We start from the raw sequence: 18707 nt of genomic DNA, 5'->3' as shown, positions 1-18707 counted from the left end.
TCCTCTCATGAGACAGCCTAGGAACGCCCTCCTGGTTTCTTGCAGACCCAAACTCTGGGCTCTGGTGGCCCCACCCGCTTTTGTACTAGGGGCTTCACTTTGCCAAGTTCAGAGAAATAATAAGGGACAGACTCAGATGTGTGGTGTGGGGATGGAGGAAAACTCCCACCAGCTTCCCTGAAGTCTACATGGCATCTCCCATCAGAGATCAAGGGCTCCCATTCTCTTGATTCCACCAAAAGCCCTTGCAGAAACAGATGAGTCAGTGGCTAGACTGAGACTAAAGACAGGACCACAGGCAGAGGAAGGGGGAAACAGTTCCTGTGGTCCTCTCAGTCATTAGTTGACACACCCCTGGGCCCTGTGCTGATAAAAAGCCAGCCTTGGAGAGCAGTAAGGCCAATCCCAGATGCAGCGATGCCCAAAGGAGACAGCCACAAACTGTGGATTGCTTGTAGTTTCAATCAGGCTGGTGAAGGCTAAAAATGGACAGCATCAGACATTGGCTTACACCAGCTTCAAACAACTTCAGAGTCGTATCCAGAGGGAGAACCAAGCAGGAAAGCACTAAAGTCTGCTGAGATGAATTCCATTTTGTTCTTCTTCATTATTGTGTTATTTTTCTTTTGCATAGCTTTCTACCATTTTTCTTCAGTTTTTTATTTTTCTCTAATTTTCTAGTTTTAAATCTCATATGTTATTCTTCCCTTTTTTACTCCATTTTGCCTTCTTCCTTCCTTTTCTTATCTTTTCTAAATTTTATTTTTCCCTTTCTTTGATCTTTTGTGGAGAGTCCCTGTTTCTATTCCTTATTCTTATTGTTTCTTCTCCTTCTATCCACTTAAAATCATTTTTCTTTCCTTTGGTCATCTCATTCTTTTTCTCCTTTTAACATTCTTAGTGTCTTTCCACATTTATTATTCTTTGCTCTTTTATCATTGATTTAGCTGTTGTTGTTGGGGGGTATTTTCTCTTTTGTGGGTTCTGTTTTCTGTGTTGCTTTGTTCTGTCAGCACCTCTATAACAGTGTACAAGATGTGTTGGGTGTTGAGCCTCTCAGTCAGCCAGATGGTGGGGAGAAAGCACCAGGGAATGGGCCAGTAACAATCAAGACCCAAATATAACAGGAGAGCCCTCATAAGCTGCATGAGGGGCATTCCTAGAGCATCCAGCTCAGATCAAGGAGACTGCATCACTGAGTCCCATGGACTCCTACCACATAAGGTCACCCCACGAAGACAGGGAGTCAAAGGAGATCTATATAATAAGTAGAAACAAACAAAAAGAGTCAGATAAAATGGGGGAGACAAAGAGAAAACCCCCAAAATAAAGGAAAAGAGCTAAATGAAATTAAGGAAAGCAATTTATCAGACATAGAGTTCAAAGTAATGGTAATAAGGACGCTCAAGGAACTTAGTGAGAACTACAATGAAATTAGTGGAAACTACATCAGATTGAAAAAGGACATAGAAACCATGAATAAGAATCAGTTGGAAGCAAAAAAGTGAAATATTTGCAATGAAGAATACACTAGAAGGAATTCAAGGCAGGCCAGATGAAGCACATGATCAAATCAACAATTTGGAAGACAACGTAGAAAAAAACACCTAGTCAGTGCAACAAAATGAAAAAAGACTTAAAAAGAAAAATGATGGCTTATGGGAACTTTGGGACAACAAGAAACATAACAATATCTGCATAATAGGGATATCAGAAAGAGAAGAAAGTGAGCAAAAGATAGAAAACCTGTTTGAAGAAATAATGAAAGAAAACTTCCTTAACCTGCTGCAGGAAAAAGTCACACAAATATAGGAAAAACAGAGAGTCTTAATCAAGAGGAACCCAAAGTGACCCATGCCAAGAACATAATTAAAATGGCAAAGTTTAAAGAAAAAGAGAGAGTCTTAAAGGCAGCAAGAGAGAAACAGTCAGTTACCTACAAGGGAGCGCCAATAGGACTGTCAGCAGATTTCTCAACAGAAATACTTCAGGCCAAAAGGGATTGGCATGAACTAGTCAAAGTAATGAGAAGCAAGGATCTGCAACCAAGACTACTTTATATAGCAAGGCTATCATTTAAAATTGAAGACGACTGCGCAAAAAGGAAAAAAGACTCATGGACGTAGACATGGACAACAGTGGGAACTGATGGGGAGAGAGGAGTATAAGAGAGCTAAATGGTAATCGAAAAAAAATATAGTAACGATTACATCAAAAAAAGAGAAAATAATTGAAGGTAAAATAAAGAGCTCACCAGACCCCCCCCCCTCCAAAAAAAAAGGCTAAAGGAGTTCATTAACACCAAACCAGGATTGCAAGAGATGTTAAAAAGACTGCTTAAGAAGAATAAATCATAGAGAGAGAGAGGAACATCGATATAAAGGAATAAAATGGAAATGAACCTATGAATAATAACCTTAAATGTAAATGGATTAAATGCTCCAATCAAAAGACACAGGGTAACTGAATAGAAAGAAAACATAACCCATATATATACTATCTACAAGAGACACACATCAGAACAAAAGATTTACACAGGCTGAAAGTGAAGTATTTGGAAAAAATATTCCATGCAAATGGAGATTAAAGGAAGCTGGGGTAGCAATAGTTACATCTGACAAAATAGACTTCAAAACAAAGGCCATAACAGGAGACAAAGAAGGTCACTACATAATATTAAAAGGATTAATCTAACGAGATATAACCCTAATAAACATATATGCACCCAATATAGGAGCACCTAAATATATAAAGAAAATCATGGTGGACTTTAAGGAAGAGATCAACAACAATACAATATTTGTAGGGGATTTTAACACCCAACTCTCACCACTGGATACATCTTTCAGACAAAAAATCAACAAGGAAACAGCAACCTTAAATTACACACTGATAGAATGAATTTAATTGATGTTTACAGAACATTCCATTCAAAAGTATCAGAATGCACATTCTTCTCAAGTGCATCTGGATCACTCTCAAAGATAGATCACATATTAGTACACAAAATAAGCCGTAACAAATTCAAGAATTGAAATCGTATCAAGCATTTTCTCGTGTCACAACAACATGAAACTAGAAATCAACCTCAGTAAAAAAAAAAACAAAAAACAACAAAACCCTAAAATTAATCAAATATATGGAGACTAAATAGCATGTTATAAAATAAAGAATGTGATTTTCTTTTTAACCATAAACTCAAAATGGGTAAAAAGACTTACATATAAGTCATGATACCATAAAAATCCTAGAGGAAAATATAGGCAGTAAAATTTCATATGTAGTAGAGAAATATTTTCGCTGCTATATCTCCTAAGGCAAGGAAAAGGAAAAATAAACAAATGGGACTACATCAAATTAAAAAGCTTTTGCACAACTAAAGATACCATCAGTATAATGAAAGTGAAACCTACTGAATGGGAGAACATACTTGCCAATGATACTTTGGACAATGGTTTAATCTCTAAACACATATGAAGAACTCACAGGACTCAACACCAGGAAGACAAACAATTCAGTTAAAAAATGGACAAAGGATCTGAATAGACACTCCTCTAAGGAGGACATACAGACGGCCCATAGACATATGAAAAAATGCTCAGCATCACTAGCTATCAGAGAGATGCAAATTAAAACCACAATGAGATATCATCTCACACCTGCCGAAATAGCTATCGTTAATAAATCAACAAATAACAAGTGCTGGAGAAGATGTGGAGAAAAGGTAGCCATAGTGCACTGTTGGTGGGAATGCAAACTGGTTTAACAACTCTGAAACAAAGTATGGAGTTTCCTCAAAAAATTAAAAATGGAACTGCCTATTGACTCAGTGATCCACTTCCAGGAGTATAACCAAAGAATCCCGAGATACCAATTCAAAGAATATATGCACCCCCATGTTCATAGCAGCATTATTTACAGTTGCCAGGATTTGGCAACAGCCTAGGTGCCCATCAGCAGATGAGTGGGAAAAAAAGCTGTGGTACATTTATACAATGGAATACTACATGGCAGTAAAAAGAAGAAATTCTTATTTTTGCGACAACATGGAGGGAATTGAAGACTATTATGCTAAGTGAAATAAGCCAGTCAGTGAAAGGCAAATACCATATGATCTCACTTATAAGTGGAACTTAATGAACAAAACAAAGTAACAACCAAAATAGAATGAGAGGCATAGAATCATGGAACAAACTGATAGCTGTAAGAGGGAATGTGGAAGGTGGGATCTGACTGAAAGAAGGTGAAAGGATAAGACAAAGAATATATATGCATTACTCATGGACATGAACAACAGTATGAGGATTGACTGTGAAAATGGGGGTAGGCTGTGGGGAAGGGGGCAAAATGGGAAAATAGGGATAACTAATAGCATAAACAATAAAAAATGTTTAACTTAAAAAACCCTAATGTTATCCAAAATGTTCTATAGATTTAATGCAATCTTTATCAAAATTCCAGTGACTTATTGGTACAAATAGAAAAATCCACCCTGGCTAGTGTGGCTCAGTGGATTGAGAGCCAGCCTGCAAACGAAAGGGTTGCTGGTTCGATTTCCAGTGAGGGCACATGCCTGGGTTGTGGGTCAGGTCCCCAGTAGGGTGTGCGCAAGAAGCAAACACACACTGATGTTTCTCTCCCTTTCTTCCCCTCTAAAAATAAATAACATCTTTTAAAAAATCCATCCGAAAATTTATATAGAACCTCAAAAGATCCTTATTAGCCAAAACAATCTTGAAAATGAAAAACAAATTTTCTTACTTGTTCTCATTTCTTGATTTCTAAGGTTACAACAAAGCAGCAGTAATGAAAGAAAATATGGAACTAGCATAAAGACAGACAGACATGTAGACCAATGGAACAGAATAGAGTGCATAAATATGCCTTCAAATATATGGTCAACTGATTTTGAACAAGAATGCTAACCATTTACTGGCAGAAAAAGGACAGCCTTTTCAATAAATGTTACAAGGAAAACTAGCTTTCCATCTGAAAAAGAATTAAGTTGGATTCTATGCCTTAGACAAAAATTGACTCAAAATGGGACAAAAAACAAAACATAAGAGCAAAAAGTGTTATAAAAGTGTTAGAAGAAAACACAGGCAACAACAACCTTCACAAAATTAGATTTTGCAATAATTTTTTTATATATGACACCAAAATCACAGGCATAAAAAGAGGAAAATATTATAGTTTAATTAGACCTCATCAAAATGAACAACTTTTATGCATCAAATCATACTATCAAGAGAGTGACAATCTACAGAATCAGAAATGTATTTTAAAAACATATTATCTCCTAAGGAATACATAACAGGACTATATAAAAACTCACAAAACTCAACAATAAATGAACAAACTAGTTACAAAATGGGCAAAGTCCCTGATGTACAAATGGTCAAAGAGCAAATGTGAAAAATTCCTACCACCACTGGTAATTAGGGAAATGTAAATCAAAATTAAATGCAGAGAATCAAGATGGCAGAGGAGTGAGTGGAAGTCACAAAGACCTCCTCCCAGGACCAACCAGGAATTACAACTAAATTGTGGAAAAATCGCCTGGAACAAACAACTGAACAGGAGGGAGAGAGGAGCCTTGTAACCTCGGAGACAGAAGAATCAGCTTTAGCGCAATCTAACTGGTAAGGACTGCGGTACAGACCTGAGAAGGCGGGTGGGGCGCCCACGGGCGGCAGAACCAAAAGGATATTGAGATGGCCAGTTGGATCCCCCTGAGGAGAGAGGGGTCTAAACAAAAGTGGGGCTCTCTAGCCCACAGCCTCAGAGCCCAAGAAGTATACAGAAAAGAGCAAGCTGTGAAAAGCAGAAGGGGTTGCTCTCTGCCAGAGATAGGTGGCTGGAGATGCAAAGAACTCTTTAAAGGCCAATGCATAAGTTTTTACTTGCAACCACTTACCCTGGTCTCCGGAAAAGGCGGGGGCCGAGTGGGCTAGAGACGCCTGAGGAGAGACTGGGGAAGGAGGCTTTGGGGAGAGAACTGAGAGAGTAGCCAGTGGGATCTCGGTGCTGACTCATCCCCCTACAGCAGCAGCCATCTTGCTCAGTCAGACTACTCCCTTGAGTGGCAGCAGCATGAAAGGACCCAGTAGCCACACCCACAGGAGGGACTCTACCCTACCCTGACTGCTGAGGGCAGAGTAGCTAGATTAACAACTGGAAAAGACAGGCAAAGACAGTAGATTCCTGGAAGTCTCCTAAAGACTGCCTAAGGTCAGACAGGGTCAACAGCAGACATCATCAGAGGCAGATCCAGAAAGAAAGGGGTAAAAAAAGTGGTCTCCTACTATAGAAGTTCACACCACAAAGTCAGGAAGTCAAGAAAGATCAACTTAAGAAGCAGAAGGAAAAAAGAAGAGTCTCACAAATAAAGGGAAGAAAAAGAAACACCCCCTAATCAAACGGAAAGGAGGAATTCCACAAAGAGAACTAAATGAAATAGAGGCAAGTAAACCATCAGATATTGAATTCAAAACAACGATTCTAAGGAAGCTCAATGAGCTCAGTGAGGTCAAAGAGAATTACCAAAAACTACAGGGAAACCACAAGCAACTTACTGCAAATTATCTCAGCATGAAAAAGGACATAGAAACTATCAGTAAGAGACAAGAGGAAATGAAGAATACAATTTCTGAATTGACAAACACAGTAGAAGGAATATTAAGCAGGCTCGATGAAGCAGAGGAACGAATAAGCGAGCTGGAATACAAGGTAGAAAAAAGCTCCCAGAAAGAGCAAGAAAATGAAAAAACTTAAAAAGAATTAAGAGGCATTCAGGGAAATGCAGGACAACCTGAAACATAATAATAATATCCATATAATAGGGATACCAGAAGGAGAAGAGGAACAGGGGATAGAGAACCTGTTTGAAAAAGTAATGATGGAAAACTTCCCTAACGGGAGATGAGAAAAAGTCACACAAGTCCAGGAAGCACAGAGGGTCCCATTCCAGAGGAACCCAATGAGGCCCACTCCAAGACACATCATCATTAAAATGGCAAATATCAAGGACAGAGAATCCTAAAGACTGCAAGGGAGGAACAGCTAGTAACATACCAGGGAACCCTGATATGGCTAGCAGCTGCCTTCTCAACAGAAACACGACAAGCCAGAAGGGAATGGCAAGAAATGTTCCAAGACATGAAAAGCAAGGGCCTACAACCAAGGCTGCTCTACCCAGCAAGGCTCGCCATTAAAATGGAAGGCAAAGAAAGGAGTTTCCCAGACAAAAGAAAGCTAAAAGAATACACCTCCACCAAACCAACACTACAATAGATGCTGAAGGGACTGCTTTAAGAAGATGAAGAAAAAGAGTGAGAAAGAGAGGAACACAGATACAAAATGAAAAAAAAAATGAATAAGTACCTATCAATAATAACTTTAAATGTAAATGGATTAAATGCCCCAGTCAAAATATATAGATAGGATAGCTGAGTGGGTAAGAAGACATGACCCACACATATGCTACCTACAAGAGACCCACCTCAGAACAAAGGACCTACACAGACTGAAAGGAAAGGGATGGGAAAAAATATTCCAAGCAAATGGGGAAGAAAAGCAGGGATAGCAATACTTATATCAGACAAAATAGATTTCAAAACAAAGGCCATAAAAAGAGACTCACACGGACACTTCATAATACTCAAAGAAGAAGCCATCAAGAAGACATAAACATTGTAAACATATGCACCCAACATAGGAGCACCCCAATATATAAGGAAAATCTTAGAGGACTTCAAGAAAGATATAGACAGTAACATACTGATAGTAGGGGATTTTAATACCCCACTGTCTAAATCAGGAGTTCTTCCAAACAAAACATCAACTAGGATATTGTGGAACTGAACAATGCATTAGATCAAACTGACTTAAATGACATATGCAGAACCTTTCAATTCCAAAGAAGGAAAATACACATTCTTTTCAAATGCACACGGAACATTTAAAAGATAGACTGCATGATAGGACACAAAACAAGCCTCAACAAATTCAGGAAAATCCAAATCATAACAAGCATTTTCTCGGACCACAAGGGCCTGAAACTAGAAAACAACCTGAAGGGAAAAACTCAAAAACCTTGAAACTCATGGAGACTGAATACCACACTATTAAACAATGAATGGTGAGGAGAATCAAGATGGCAGAGGAGTAACTGGAAGTCACACTGACCTCCTCCCAGGACCAACCTGGAATTACAACTAAATTGTGGAAAAAATCACCTGGAACAAAAAACTGAACAGTGGCGAGAGAGGAGCCTTGTAACCTCGGAGACAGAACAATCAGTTTTAGCGCAATCTAACTGGTAAGGAGTGCGGTACAGACCTGAGAAGGCGGGCGGGGCACCCACGGGCAGAAGCTCCAGAAGGATATTGAAATGGCCAGTTGGATCCCCCTGAGAAGAGCGGGGTCTAAACCAAAAGCGGGGATCTCTAGCCCACAGCACCAGAGCCCAAAAGGTGCACAGAAAACAGCCAGCTGCAGAACATGGCAGGGTTGCCTTCTGCCAGAGATAGGTAGTTGAAGATGCCAAGAACTGTTTAAAAGGCCAAAGCATAAATTTTTATTTGCAGCCACTTACCCCGGTCTCCAGCAAAGGTAGGGGAGAGTGGGCTACAGACACCTGAGGAGAGACTGGGGAAGGCGGTTTTAGGGAGAGAACTGAGAGAGTAGCCAGTGGGCTCTCGGTGCTCACTCATCCCCCATGCGGCAGTGGCCATCTTGCTCAGGCAGAAACCACTCCCCTTGAGCGGCACCCGCGTCAAAAGACTCTATAGCCCCGCCCTGTGCTGTCTCAGCTGCCTGCTGAGTGCAGAGTGGCAGCCACAGACAGTAGTTCCCTGGCTAAAGGCACAGAGACGTCTAGCAACACTTGAGGAGAGACTGGGGATGGAGGCTTTGGGGAGACAACGGAGAGTAGCCGGCGGGATCCCAGTGCGGACTCCTCCCCCAAACAGCACTAGCTTGAGTGGACCCAGTAACTCCACCCCTAGGACGGTCTCTGCCCCACCCTGAGCTGTCTAAGGCAGCCTGCTGAGTGCAGAGTGAATAGATTAACAGCTGAAGGAGACAGCCACAAACAGTATATTACTGGAAGTCTCCAACAGACTGTCTGAGGTCAGACGGGGTCAACATCTGACATCATCAGAGGCAGATCCAGAAAGTAAAAACAGCGGTCTCCAACCATAGAAGTTCACACCACAAAGTAAGGAGATCAAGACAGATCAACTTAAGAATCAGAAGCAAAAGAGAAGAGTCTCACAAATAATGGGAAGAAAACGAAATAGGCCCCACTCGAAAGGAAAGGAGCAATCCCCAGAAAGAGAACTAAATGAAATAGAGGCAAGTAAATTATCAGATATTGAGTTCCAAACAACGGTTCTAAGGAAGCTCAATGAGCTCAGTGAGGTCAAAGAGAATTACCAAAAACTACAGGGAAACTACGAGCAACTTACTGCAAACTATATCAACATGAAAAAGGACATAGAAACTATCAGTACGAGACAAGAGGAAATGAAGAATACAATTTCTGAATTGAAGAACACAGTAGAAGGAATCAAAAGCAGGCTAGATGAAGCTGAGGACCGAATCAGCGAGCTGGAGGATAAGGTAGAAAAAGCTCCCAGAAAGAGCAAGAAAATGAAAAAAGACTCAAAAAGCATGAAGAGGCATTGAGGGAAATGCAGGACAACCTGAAACGTAATAATATCCACCTAATAGGGATACCAGAAGGAGAAGAGGAAGAGGAAGGGAGAGAGAACCTGTTGGAAAAAGTAATGATGGAAAACTTCCCTAACTGGAGGAGAGGAAAAGTCACACAAGTCCAGGAAGCACAGAGGGTCCCATTGAAGAGGAACCCAATGAGACCCACTCCGACACATCATCCTTAAAATGGCAAATATCAAGGACAGAGAATCCTAAAGCAAGCAAGGGAGAAAGAGGTAGTAACATACAAGGGGGCCCCAATACGGCTAGCAGCTGACTTCTCAACAGAATCCCTGAAAGCCAGAAGGGACTGGCAAGAAATATTCCAAGTCATGAAAAGCAAAGGTCTGCAACCAAGACTGCTCTCCCCAGCAAGGCTCTCCATTAAAATGGAAGGCAAAATAAGGAGTTTCCCAGACAAAAGAAGGCTAAAAGACTATACCCCCACCAAACCAGCACTGCAAAATATGCTAAAGGGACTGCTTTAAGATGAAGAAAAAGTTTCTATGAATACCCAGTTCCTTTCAGAGTTGCCAATACTTGATATTACCAATATTTTTAATACTCATTAATCTGATTGTGACAATGATGTTATTTTAATTGTTCCTTTACTCTTTGTTGAAACTAAACCTTTTTTAGTATATTTCTTGCCTATTTGTATTATTTTTTTAAAAAAAAAAGCTTTAAATGACTTTTTGGTATTCTTTATCCATTTCTTGATTAGAGGTTTGTAGAACTTTTTTCCCTAACAAAAAAGAAAGAACCTATTAACCATGTTTTAGATGTGTTGCAAATACTTTTCTATTCTATTCCTTGTCCTTTACTTTTTTATATGTATATTACTATATAGTTAAATGTTTAATATAGACATAATGTCAATATTTACTTTATAACTTCTGGGTTTGAATATTTTACTTCAGGTCATGAAAAATAGTAGTTCTATTTTCTTCTAAAACTCCTTAGATTCTACATATTGATTTTTAACTCACCTGAGTATTTCTTGTATAACGTGTGAAATAGGGCTCTATATTTGTTCTATTTCAAGTAATAGTGGCCTCTGCACCTTATTTGTTGAATAAGCCTTATTTTCCCCCATTGACTTCAAATATCAACTTAATCATACATTGTTAGACAGATATATACATTTGTCTCTAGAATGCTCATTATATTTCATTGATCTACTTGATTATTTCTGTGCTGATGTCATGTTGGTTTATTTGCTGAGACTTTATAAGGGTTTTAAATGTTTTTAATATTTTATAAATAACTTTGATATCTACAGAATAAGTAAAATCAATCTGCACTTATGAAAGAAAGAGAGAGAGAGAGAGAGAGAGAGAGAGAGAGAGAGGTGGAACTCCTACCTTTTGCGACAACATGGATGGAACTGGAGAATATTAAGCTAAGTGAAATAAGCCAGTTAATGAAAGACAAATACTATATGCTCTCACCTATAGGTGGACTCTATTCAACAAAATAAACTAACGAACAAAATAAACCACAGGCAAGGAAATATAGAGCAGACTGAAAGTGACCAGAGGGGATGGGGAAAGAGGACAATGGTGGAAAGAAGGGGAAGGTCCTAGACAAAGAACATGTATGAATGACCCATGGACATGGACAACAGAGTGGGAATTGACTGTGGGAGTGGGGGGTGGAGGTGGGATGGGTGGAGGGGGGTACAGGGGTAAAAACTGTGACAACTGTAATAGAATAAATGTGATTTATAAATTTAAAAAAACAGTGAATGGGTCAATAATGAGATGAGAAGAAATCAAAAAGTTTCTGGCAACAAATGAAAATGAACACAAGACAGTCAAAAACCTATGGGATACAACAAAGGCAGTCCTGAGAGGGAATTTCATACAATACAGGCGTACCTAAAAAAGATAGAAACATTTCAAATAAACGAGCTAACCCTCCATCTTTAAGAACTTGGGGCGGGGTTAGGGGCGGTAAACAAACAAGTCCCTGAGTGAGTAGAAGAAAGGAAATAATCAAGATCAGAGCAGAATTGAATGACATAGAGACTAAAAGAACAATTCAAAGGATCAACCAATTCAGGAGCTGATTCTTTGAAAAGATAAACAAAACCAACAATCCATTAAGCAGACTCATCAAGAAAAAAAGGGAGAGGATCCAAATAAATAATATCAGAAATGAAAGGGAGAAAAAACAACTGATACCACAAAAATAAAAAGGGTTATAAGAAATTTCTATGAACAATTACATGCCAAGAAATTTCAAAACCTCAATGAAATGGACAAATTTGTAGAAAAATTTAACCTTCCAACAGTGAATGAAGAAGAAGCAGAAAGCCTGAACAGACCAATATCAGTGGTGAAATTTAAACAGTAATCAAAAAACTCCCAGCATACAAAAGCCCTGGACCAGATGGTTGCACAGGAGAATTTTACGAAACATTTAAAGAAGAGCTAACCCCTGTCCTTCTCAGACTATTCGAAACAATCCAGAAAGAGGGAAGACTCCCAAACTCCTTTTATGAGGCCAGCATCATCCTTATCTCAAAACCAGATAAAGACAGAACAAAGAAAAATCTACAGGTCAATATTGCTGATGAACATCCTCAACAAAAGGTGGATGAACGCTAAAATCCTCAACAAAATATTGGCAAACCACATCCAGCAACACATTAAAAAGATCATCCACCATGATCAAGTGAGGTTTATCCCAGGGATGCAAGGGTGGTCCAATATTCGCAAATCAATAAATGTGATACATCACATAAAAAAAAGGAAAGACAAAAATCACTTGAGCATATCAATAGATGCAGAAAAAGCATTTGATAAGGTACAACACCCATCTATGATAAAAACATTTAGCAAAGTGGGAATAATGGAGCATAACTCAACATAATAAAGACCACATATGAAAAACCTACAGCCAACCTCATACTCAATGGGCGAAAACTAAAAGCTTTCCCACTAAGATCGCGAGCAAGACAATGATGTCCGCTTTCACCACTTTTATTCAACATAGTATTGCAAATCCTAGCCACAGTGTTCAGAAAAGAAAAAGAAATAAAAGGCATTCAAATTGGAAAGGAGGAAGTAAAACTATTTTTGTTTGCAGATGACTTGATAGTGTACATAGAAAACCCCATAGACTCCACCAAGAAACTTTACTCGACCTAAGAAGTGAATTTGGCAAAACAGCATGATACAAAGTCAGTATTCAGAAATCGAAGGCATTTTTTTATACCAACAATGAAATATCAGAAGCAGATATCAGGAAAAATCTTGGTATAGCAACAAGAAAAATAAAGTACCTAGGAATAAACTTAACCAAGGAGGTAAAAGATCTGTACTCAGAAAGCTACACAACACTGAAGAAAGAAATTAAGGAAGAAACAAATAAATGGAAGCATATACCGTGTTCATGGATTGGAAGAATTAATATCCTCAAAATGTCCATACTACCCAAAGCAATTTATAGATTCAATGCAATCCCTATTAAAATACCAATGACGTATTTCACAGACAGAACAAACATTTGAAAAACTTACTGGAACCATAAATGACCCAGAATAGCTGCAGCAATTTTGAGAAAGAAGAACAAAGTAAGAGGGATCACATACCTGATATCAAACTATATTACAAACCCACTGTAATCAGAAGAGTCTGGTACTGGCATAAGAACAGACACATAGATCAATGGAAAAGAATAGAGAACCCAGAAATAAACCCATATCTCCATGGATAATTAATATTTGACAAAGGTGCAGGAGTATAAAATGGAGTCTAAATAGCCTCTTCAATAAATGATGTTGGGAGATCTGGATAGCTACATGCGAAAAAAAAAAATTTGACCACCAACTTACACCATACACAAAAATAAACTCAAGATGGATAGAAGACTTAAATGTAAGTTGCGACACCGTAAAAGTCCTAGAGGATAACATACACAGGAAACTCTCAGATATCCCACACAGCAATATTTTCACCAATATGTCCTCTAGAGCAAGGGATATAAAGGAAAGAATAAACAAATGGGACTTCATCAAAATAAGAAGTTCTGCATGGCTAAGAAAAACTTCAGCAAAATGAAAACAGAACCAACCGTATGGGAAAATATATTTGCCAATGATTTCTCAGACAAAGGTTTGATCTCCAAAATATATAAAGAACTCAGATGATCCCACTCCAGGAAGACAAACAATCCAATTTAAAAATGGGCAAAGGACCTGAATAGACATTTCTCCAAGGAGGACATACAGAGGGACCCAGATATATATGAAAGGTTGATCAGTATCACTAGCCATCAGAGAAATGTAAATTAAAACCACTGTGAGATACCACTTCACACAGATCAGAATGGCCATCATAAACATATCAACAAACAATGGGTGCTGGAGAGGTTGTGGAGAAAAGGGAACACTGGTACACTATTGGTGGGAATGCAGACTGGTGCAGCTGCTGTGGAAAGCAGTCTGGAATTTCCTCAAAAAACTAAAAATGGAACTGCCTTTAGACCCAGCACTTCCACTGCTGGGATTATACCCTAAGAATCCAGAAACACCAATTCAAAAGAACCTATGCACCCCAATGTTCATAGCAGCACAATTTACAATATCCAAGTGCTGGAAGCAACCTAAGTGCCCATCAATAAATGAGTGGATTAAAAAACCATGGTACATTACACAATGGAATACTACACAGCAGAAAGAAAGAGCTACTACCCTTCACAACAGCATGGATGGAACTAGAGAGCATTATGCTAAGCAAAATAAGCCAGGTGATAAAAGACAAATACCATATGATCTCACCTTTAAGTGGAACCTAATCAACAAAACAAACAAGCAAGAACCTTTAAGTGGAACCTAATCAACAAAACAAACAAGCAAGAAAAGTATAACCAGCAACATTGAAAGAAAAAACAAGCCAACGGTAATGAGAAGGGGGGAGGGAGGTGGGTAACGGGCAAAAGAGGAAGGGTCAAATCAAGAAAGAGCTATAAAGAACCCATGGACAAAGCCAACGTGGGGAAGGATTGAGAGTGGGAGGTGGGGGTGGGTGGGGCAGGGGAAAGTGGGGCTGGAAAATGGAGACAAGTGTATTTCAACGATAAATTTTTTTTAAATGGAGAAACTTAGCCTCTGTCCTTCTGTTTACTACAGTGCTGCTTCTCTTGTTTATATTTTCCCCTCTCAACACAAGTTTCTAACTGATTGTTTTTAACATGTTCTTTTCAGTGGAAATTCTGATATATGTTGGCTTTCTTTATTGAACTTTTAGACCTTGACTGACTACCATATGCCAGGCATTGTACTAGGAGCTCTCATAGGAAATTTTTCTGTGAGAAATTGGATTAACTTGGCATACTACATGCTTATTGAAAAAATAACCCTATGAAAAAGTACATAAAAATGTAGATTAAATCCTTAAATGGATTTCTAACAGTATTAGTAATGTTTTCACAATAATTCAGTAAATGAACTCATGGCACAGTAATTTTTACATGTGTCATTTTGAAATGCATATATTAAAATTTCATGTATTCATGTGTGTATGTGTATTTATACAGGGTCCAGCAGAAGTAACACCCGCTTGAGTGTGGTCGGTAGGGTACATGAATGTCTAGCATGGGGTGGACAGCAATTTGAACATTTCACCTAAAATGTCATAGGTGTGCTTGATTGTGATATTGTTATGTTACAGAATTACATCTTTATGATTGTGTAATAAAAGATTTTTATGTATTAAAAAAGGGGCGCTATTTGTGCCAGACCTTGTATATGAGAAAGGGAGGAAGGACAATTTTATTATAATTGTTATAATAATCACTCAAAACATTGCTCCTCTTTTGGCAGTTTCTGTCAGTTACATTGTTTTGTTTTTTTCTGATTTATAATAAGAAAGACGAGGAGAAAATAATGGGATCTTACAACTAAGCAGAAAAATATAGCTACACATAGTTTACAACGGTCCTCAAGTCATGTTGTAACAAAGTCTTGATTCTTTCTCTCAGACCAGAAGATCAATTCAGAAGTTATTAGAATGGGAAAATAACAGACTATATCATAAGGTAAGAAGTTTAAGCAAATAAGTGCCCCATTGATATATTTGTATTATTAAATTGAAAAAATGGGAATTTCTGAGGCCACAAAAAAATGAATTAGAGAATTAATACTCGATTTTTAATGTATATTCTTTACCAAGTATTTTAAAATGTTATGATTTGGATCTTATTCCTGGATTGTTTTCAGCGATTTATTCAAATGTATAGGTAATTATTAGTATAAATTGATATCAAAATTCTTAACAAACTGTACTTTCTTAGCTTGCTTTACACTGGAAGTTGACTAAAAGGAAATGTGAAACTAGCAATATGATGGAGTATGTAAGTATGTGGTTGTTTCTAATTAAACTTTTTTGGATCCCATCCTAATTGTTACATTTTACCATATTCATCATTTGCCAAATCATCTTTCTACCTTTTTTCTCTTCATCCTCAACTTTTGTAAGTTGGAACATACAGGTTTTTCTTTCACCTTCTTTAGATTTGTAGACAACATACAACATCTTGAAAGCTAGCAATTACTTAGACCTTAGAAAAATCTCAGCTAATGTGCTCAGATGAAAATACTGCACAACCCTAATCTTTTAACATAGGTACAAATCATTGAATACAGTGATGGGCACAGCTGTTGTTAAACAAAATATTCCTAAATGTAATCTTGTCACAACTTGTATAACATAGGAACTGACTTCTGAATTCTGTATGTATTTTTCTGTCCTTTTTTTTTACTTCACTAATATTTAATTTTTAATGAAGAAATCATAGATTCTGTAGAGGGTCCAGCAAAAGTAAAGCTTGCTTGAGTATGGATGGTAGGGTCCCATGAATGTCTCCCACAAGATGGACAGCAATTTGAACATTTCACCTAAAATATATGCTTTGCTTGAGTGTGATATTGTTATATTACAGAATTACATGCTTATGATTTTGTAATAAAAGGGGAGCATTATTTGTGCTGGGCCCTGTATACATTTGTTTTACTGAAAGCTATGCCTCTAAATCATAAAACATAAATTCACATGTAGCCAATGTGACAAATTCAGCATTATTAACATTGAAAAGAATATGAAATTTATTCATTTCAAGTCACTGACATGTAGTATATATTTAATAATAAACATTGCATTTCCATTTCCTAAATAAGGATTATCATGGTATCTTTCTCCACTTTGAAAAATTTTGGGGGGGGAAATATACAAAGCATCAAAAATCTAAAATCTACTATTATAAAATTATGTGTTAAATTTATGTAAGTTCATAAATATCTTAGGTTATGATTATATTTTCAAACCTTTAATTAAAATATTTTAATCAATCCATTTGGACACTTTATTGTTTTTTATAAACAAGTTGTAAAAGATAGTAATACTCAACCAAATAGCAACTTTAATTGAAAAATATATAGATGTAATACAGGCAAAGGTATTTTTCTAATCTGTATAGCACAATTTTAATCCATTACACTTTGCTAAAAAGAAAAAGGGGGATGCAGGAAAGGTATAGAAGGACATAATGTAATAGGATTTACTTCTTTCCACCTAAAAAAAAGTTATTGTAAATCAGATATTAAAAAGTGTTGCTATGGCGCAACAGTTTTGATTTAATTTCCTATCTAATGAAAATGTGTGGTAAGTTCTTTTTATAACTTTTAAATATTTCACTTACTTTATAGTACAGGAAAAAATATAGTCCTGTGGAAAATGATTATAGACTTTCTGGGTTATATATAAATTATAGTAAAGTAAAATTATTTTGTCAATATATTCTTGTCTGCTTTTATTTTGCAGGTAATACTAATAGAATTCTTACCAAAATATCCCATATTCCGACCTGACTGAGGAATTTTATTCAGTCATTTCTGTGTTACCTGTCATTTCCTACCCTTAGTGCCTTGTAGGTGATTTTGGAATGAAGATGGTCTCATTGCTCTGTTCACCTTATTCTTTATAATGGTAGACTATTCTCCTCACTCTTTTATTTGTATTGGTTTAAAAACAAAATTTGCACATTTTTTTTGCTAAACGAGGCTTGTGTTTTGCACTCTCAGTTTTTAAATAAATACACACATATGTGTAGGTGTATAGTTGTTATTAAAGACAAAACATTAATGCTGGCATTAAGAAAAACTTGTTTTGAGCATGCTGCCTTATAATTTTCATACTCACTGTTTCTAAATATGCATCATTTTTTCTAGGCTACTTTAATGCTCTGTAACCCTTATTGAACAGACATAAAGAAGCTTTTGGTAGCTTTTAGAAATGGTTTTACTCTTATCTGCTTTTAAAGTACATGCAATTAATAGCACTGGTTTTGTCCTGCACTTAGCTAAGTTATCACTTATGTTAGTGGATAAAATATTTAAACTCCTAAAGACTTGTAAATATTGTCTCTTTGCATAATGTAAAATGTGATATGCCATGGTTTACAGAACTTAATATTATTCTTACTGTATTGCCAACAATTCTGCATAGATTTTAATATGAATGAAGTTTGTAAGCATCCTTTTGAATGTACAGATTGTAAACATGTTGTATGGCAAAGCCATAATAAGTATGCGAAAAATTTCAACTGTAGGACAGGGTTGCCCTTTGTAATTAGCTGATTAAAACTGAAATCGTTGTCTAAGATACTTTACATTGCACCTGAAACCAAGACCCTGATTTTTTCTATTTAATTCAGTAATTCCCATTTTGTCCTCCATTCCCACCCCCAAAAGAATTCATTTGGCATCTGACACATTTTAGAGCCTCACTATTTTCATTTATTTCCCTCAATGTTTCCTTTTCCTCATTTGAAAACACACACAATTAGCAGCTGTAAGAAGTGTTTCGAGATTTCAAATGGCTTAGATGGTGTCTAGATCCTCATGAAAGCTACTGCTGTTAATGCCCTTCTAGGGTTCTAATATTCTCCTTTGGGAAAGAGAAAGCTAATTGAAAAGCTGTACC

The 18707-nt window shown here is 37.3% G+C and overlaps 1 protein-coding gene across 1 annotated transcript in view; it reads left to right on the top strand.

The window, feature by feature from the left end:
• CHIC1 (cysteine rich hydrophobic domain 1) overlaps positions 1-17799 on the top strand; it is an 81730-nt gene extending 63931 nt beyond the window's left edge. Inside the window, exons 4-6 of the mRNA XM_054579582.1 lie at positions 15709-15765; positions 16021-16080; positions 17547-17799. Of these exons, the coding sequence (XP_054435557.1) occupies positions 15709-15765; positions 16021-16080; positions 17547-17597 (168 nt within the window). The 3' untranslated portion in view covers positions 17598-17799. The remainder of the gene's footprint in view (positions 1-15708; positions 15766-16020; positions 16081-17546) is intronic.
• The last annotated feature ends 908 nt before the right edge of the window (positions 17800-18707 follow it).

The sequence above is a fragment of the Pteronotus mesoamericanus genome, unplaced genomic scaffold (genome assembly GCF_021234165.1).
Source record: "Pteronotus mesoamericanus isolate MK-2021 breed Mesoamerican mustached bat unplaced genomic scaffold, CSHL_Meso_final contig_55, whole genome shotgun sequence".
NCBI classification, from domain to species: Eukaryota; Metazoa; Chordata; class Mammalia; order Chiroptera; family Mormoopidae; genus Pteronotus; species Pteronotus mesoamericanus.
Note: the sequence above shows the minus strand (reverse complement) of the source record. Positions and strands in the feature narration are given on the sequence as shown.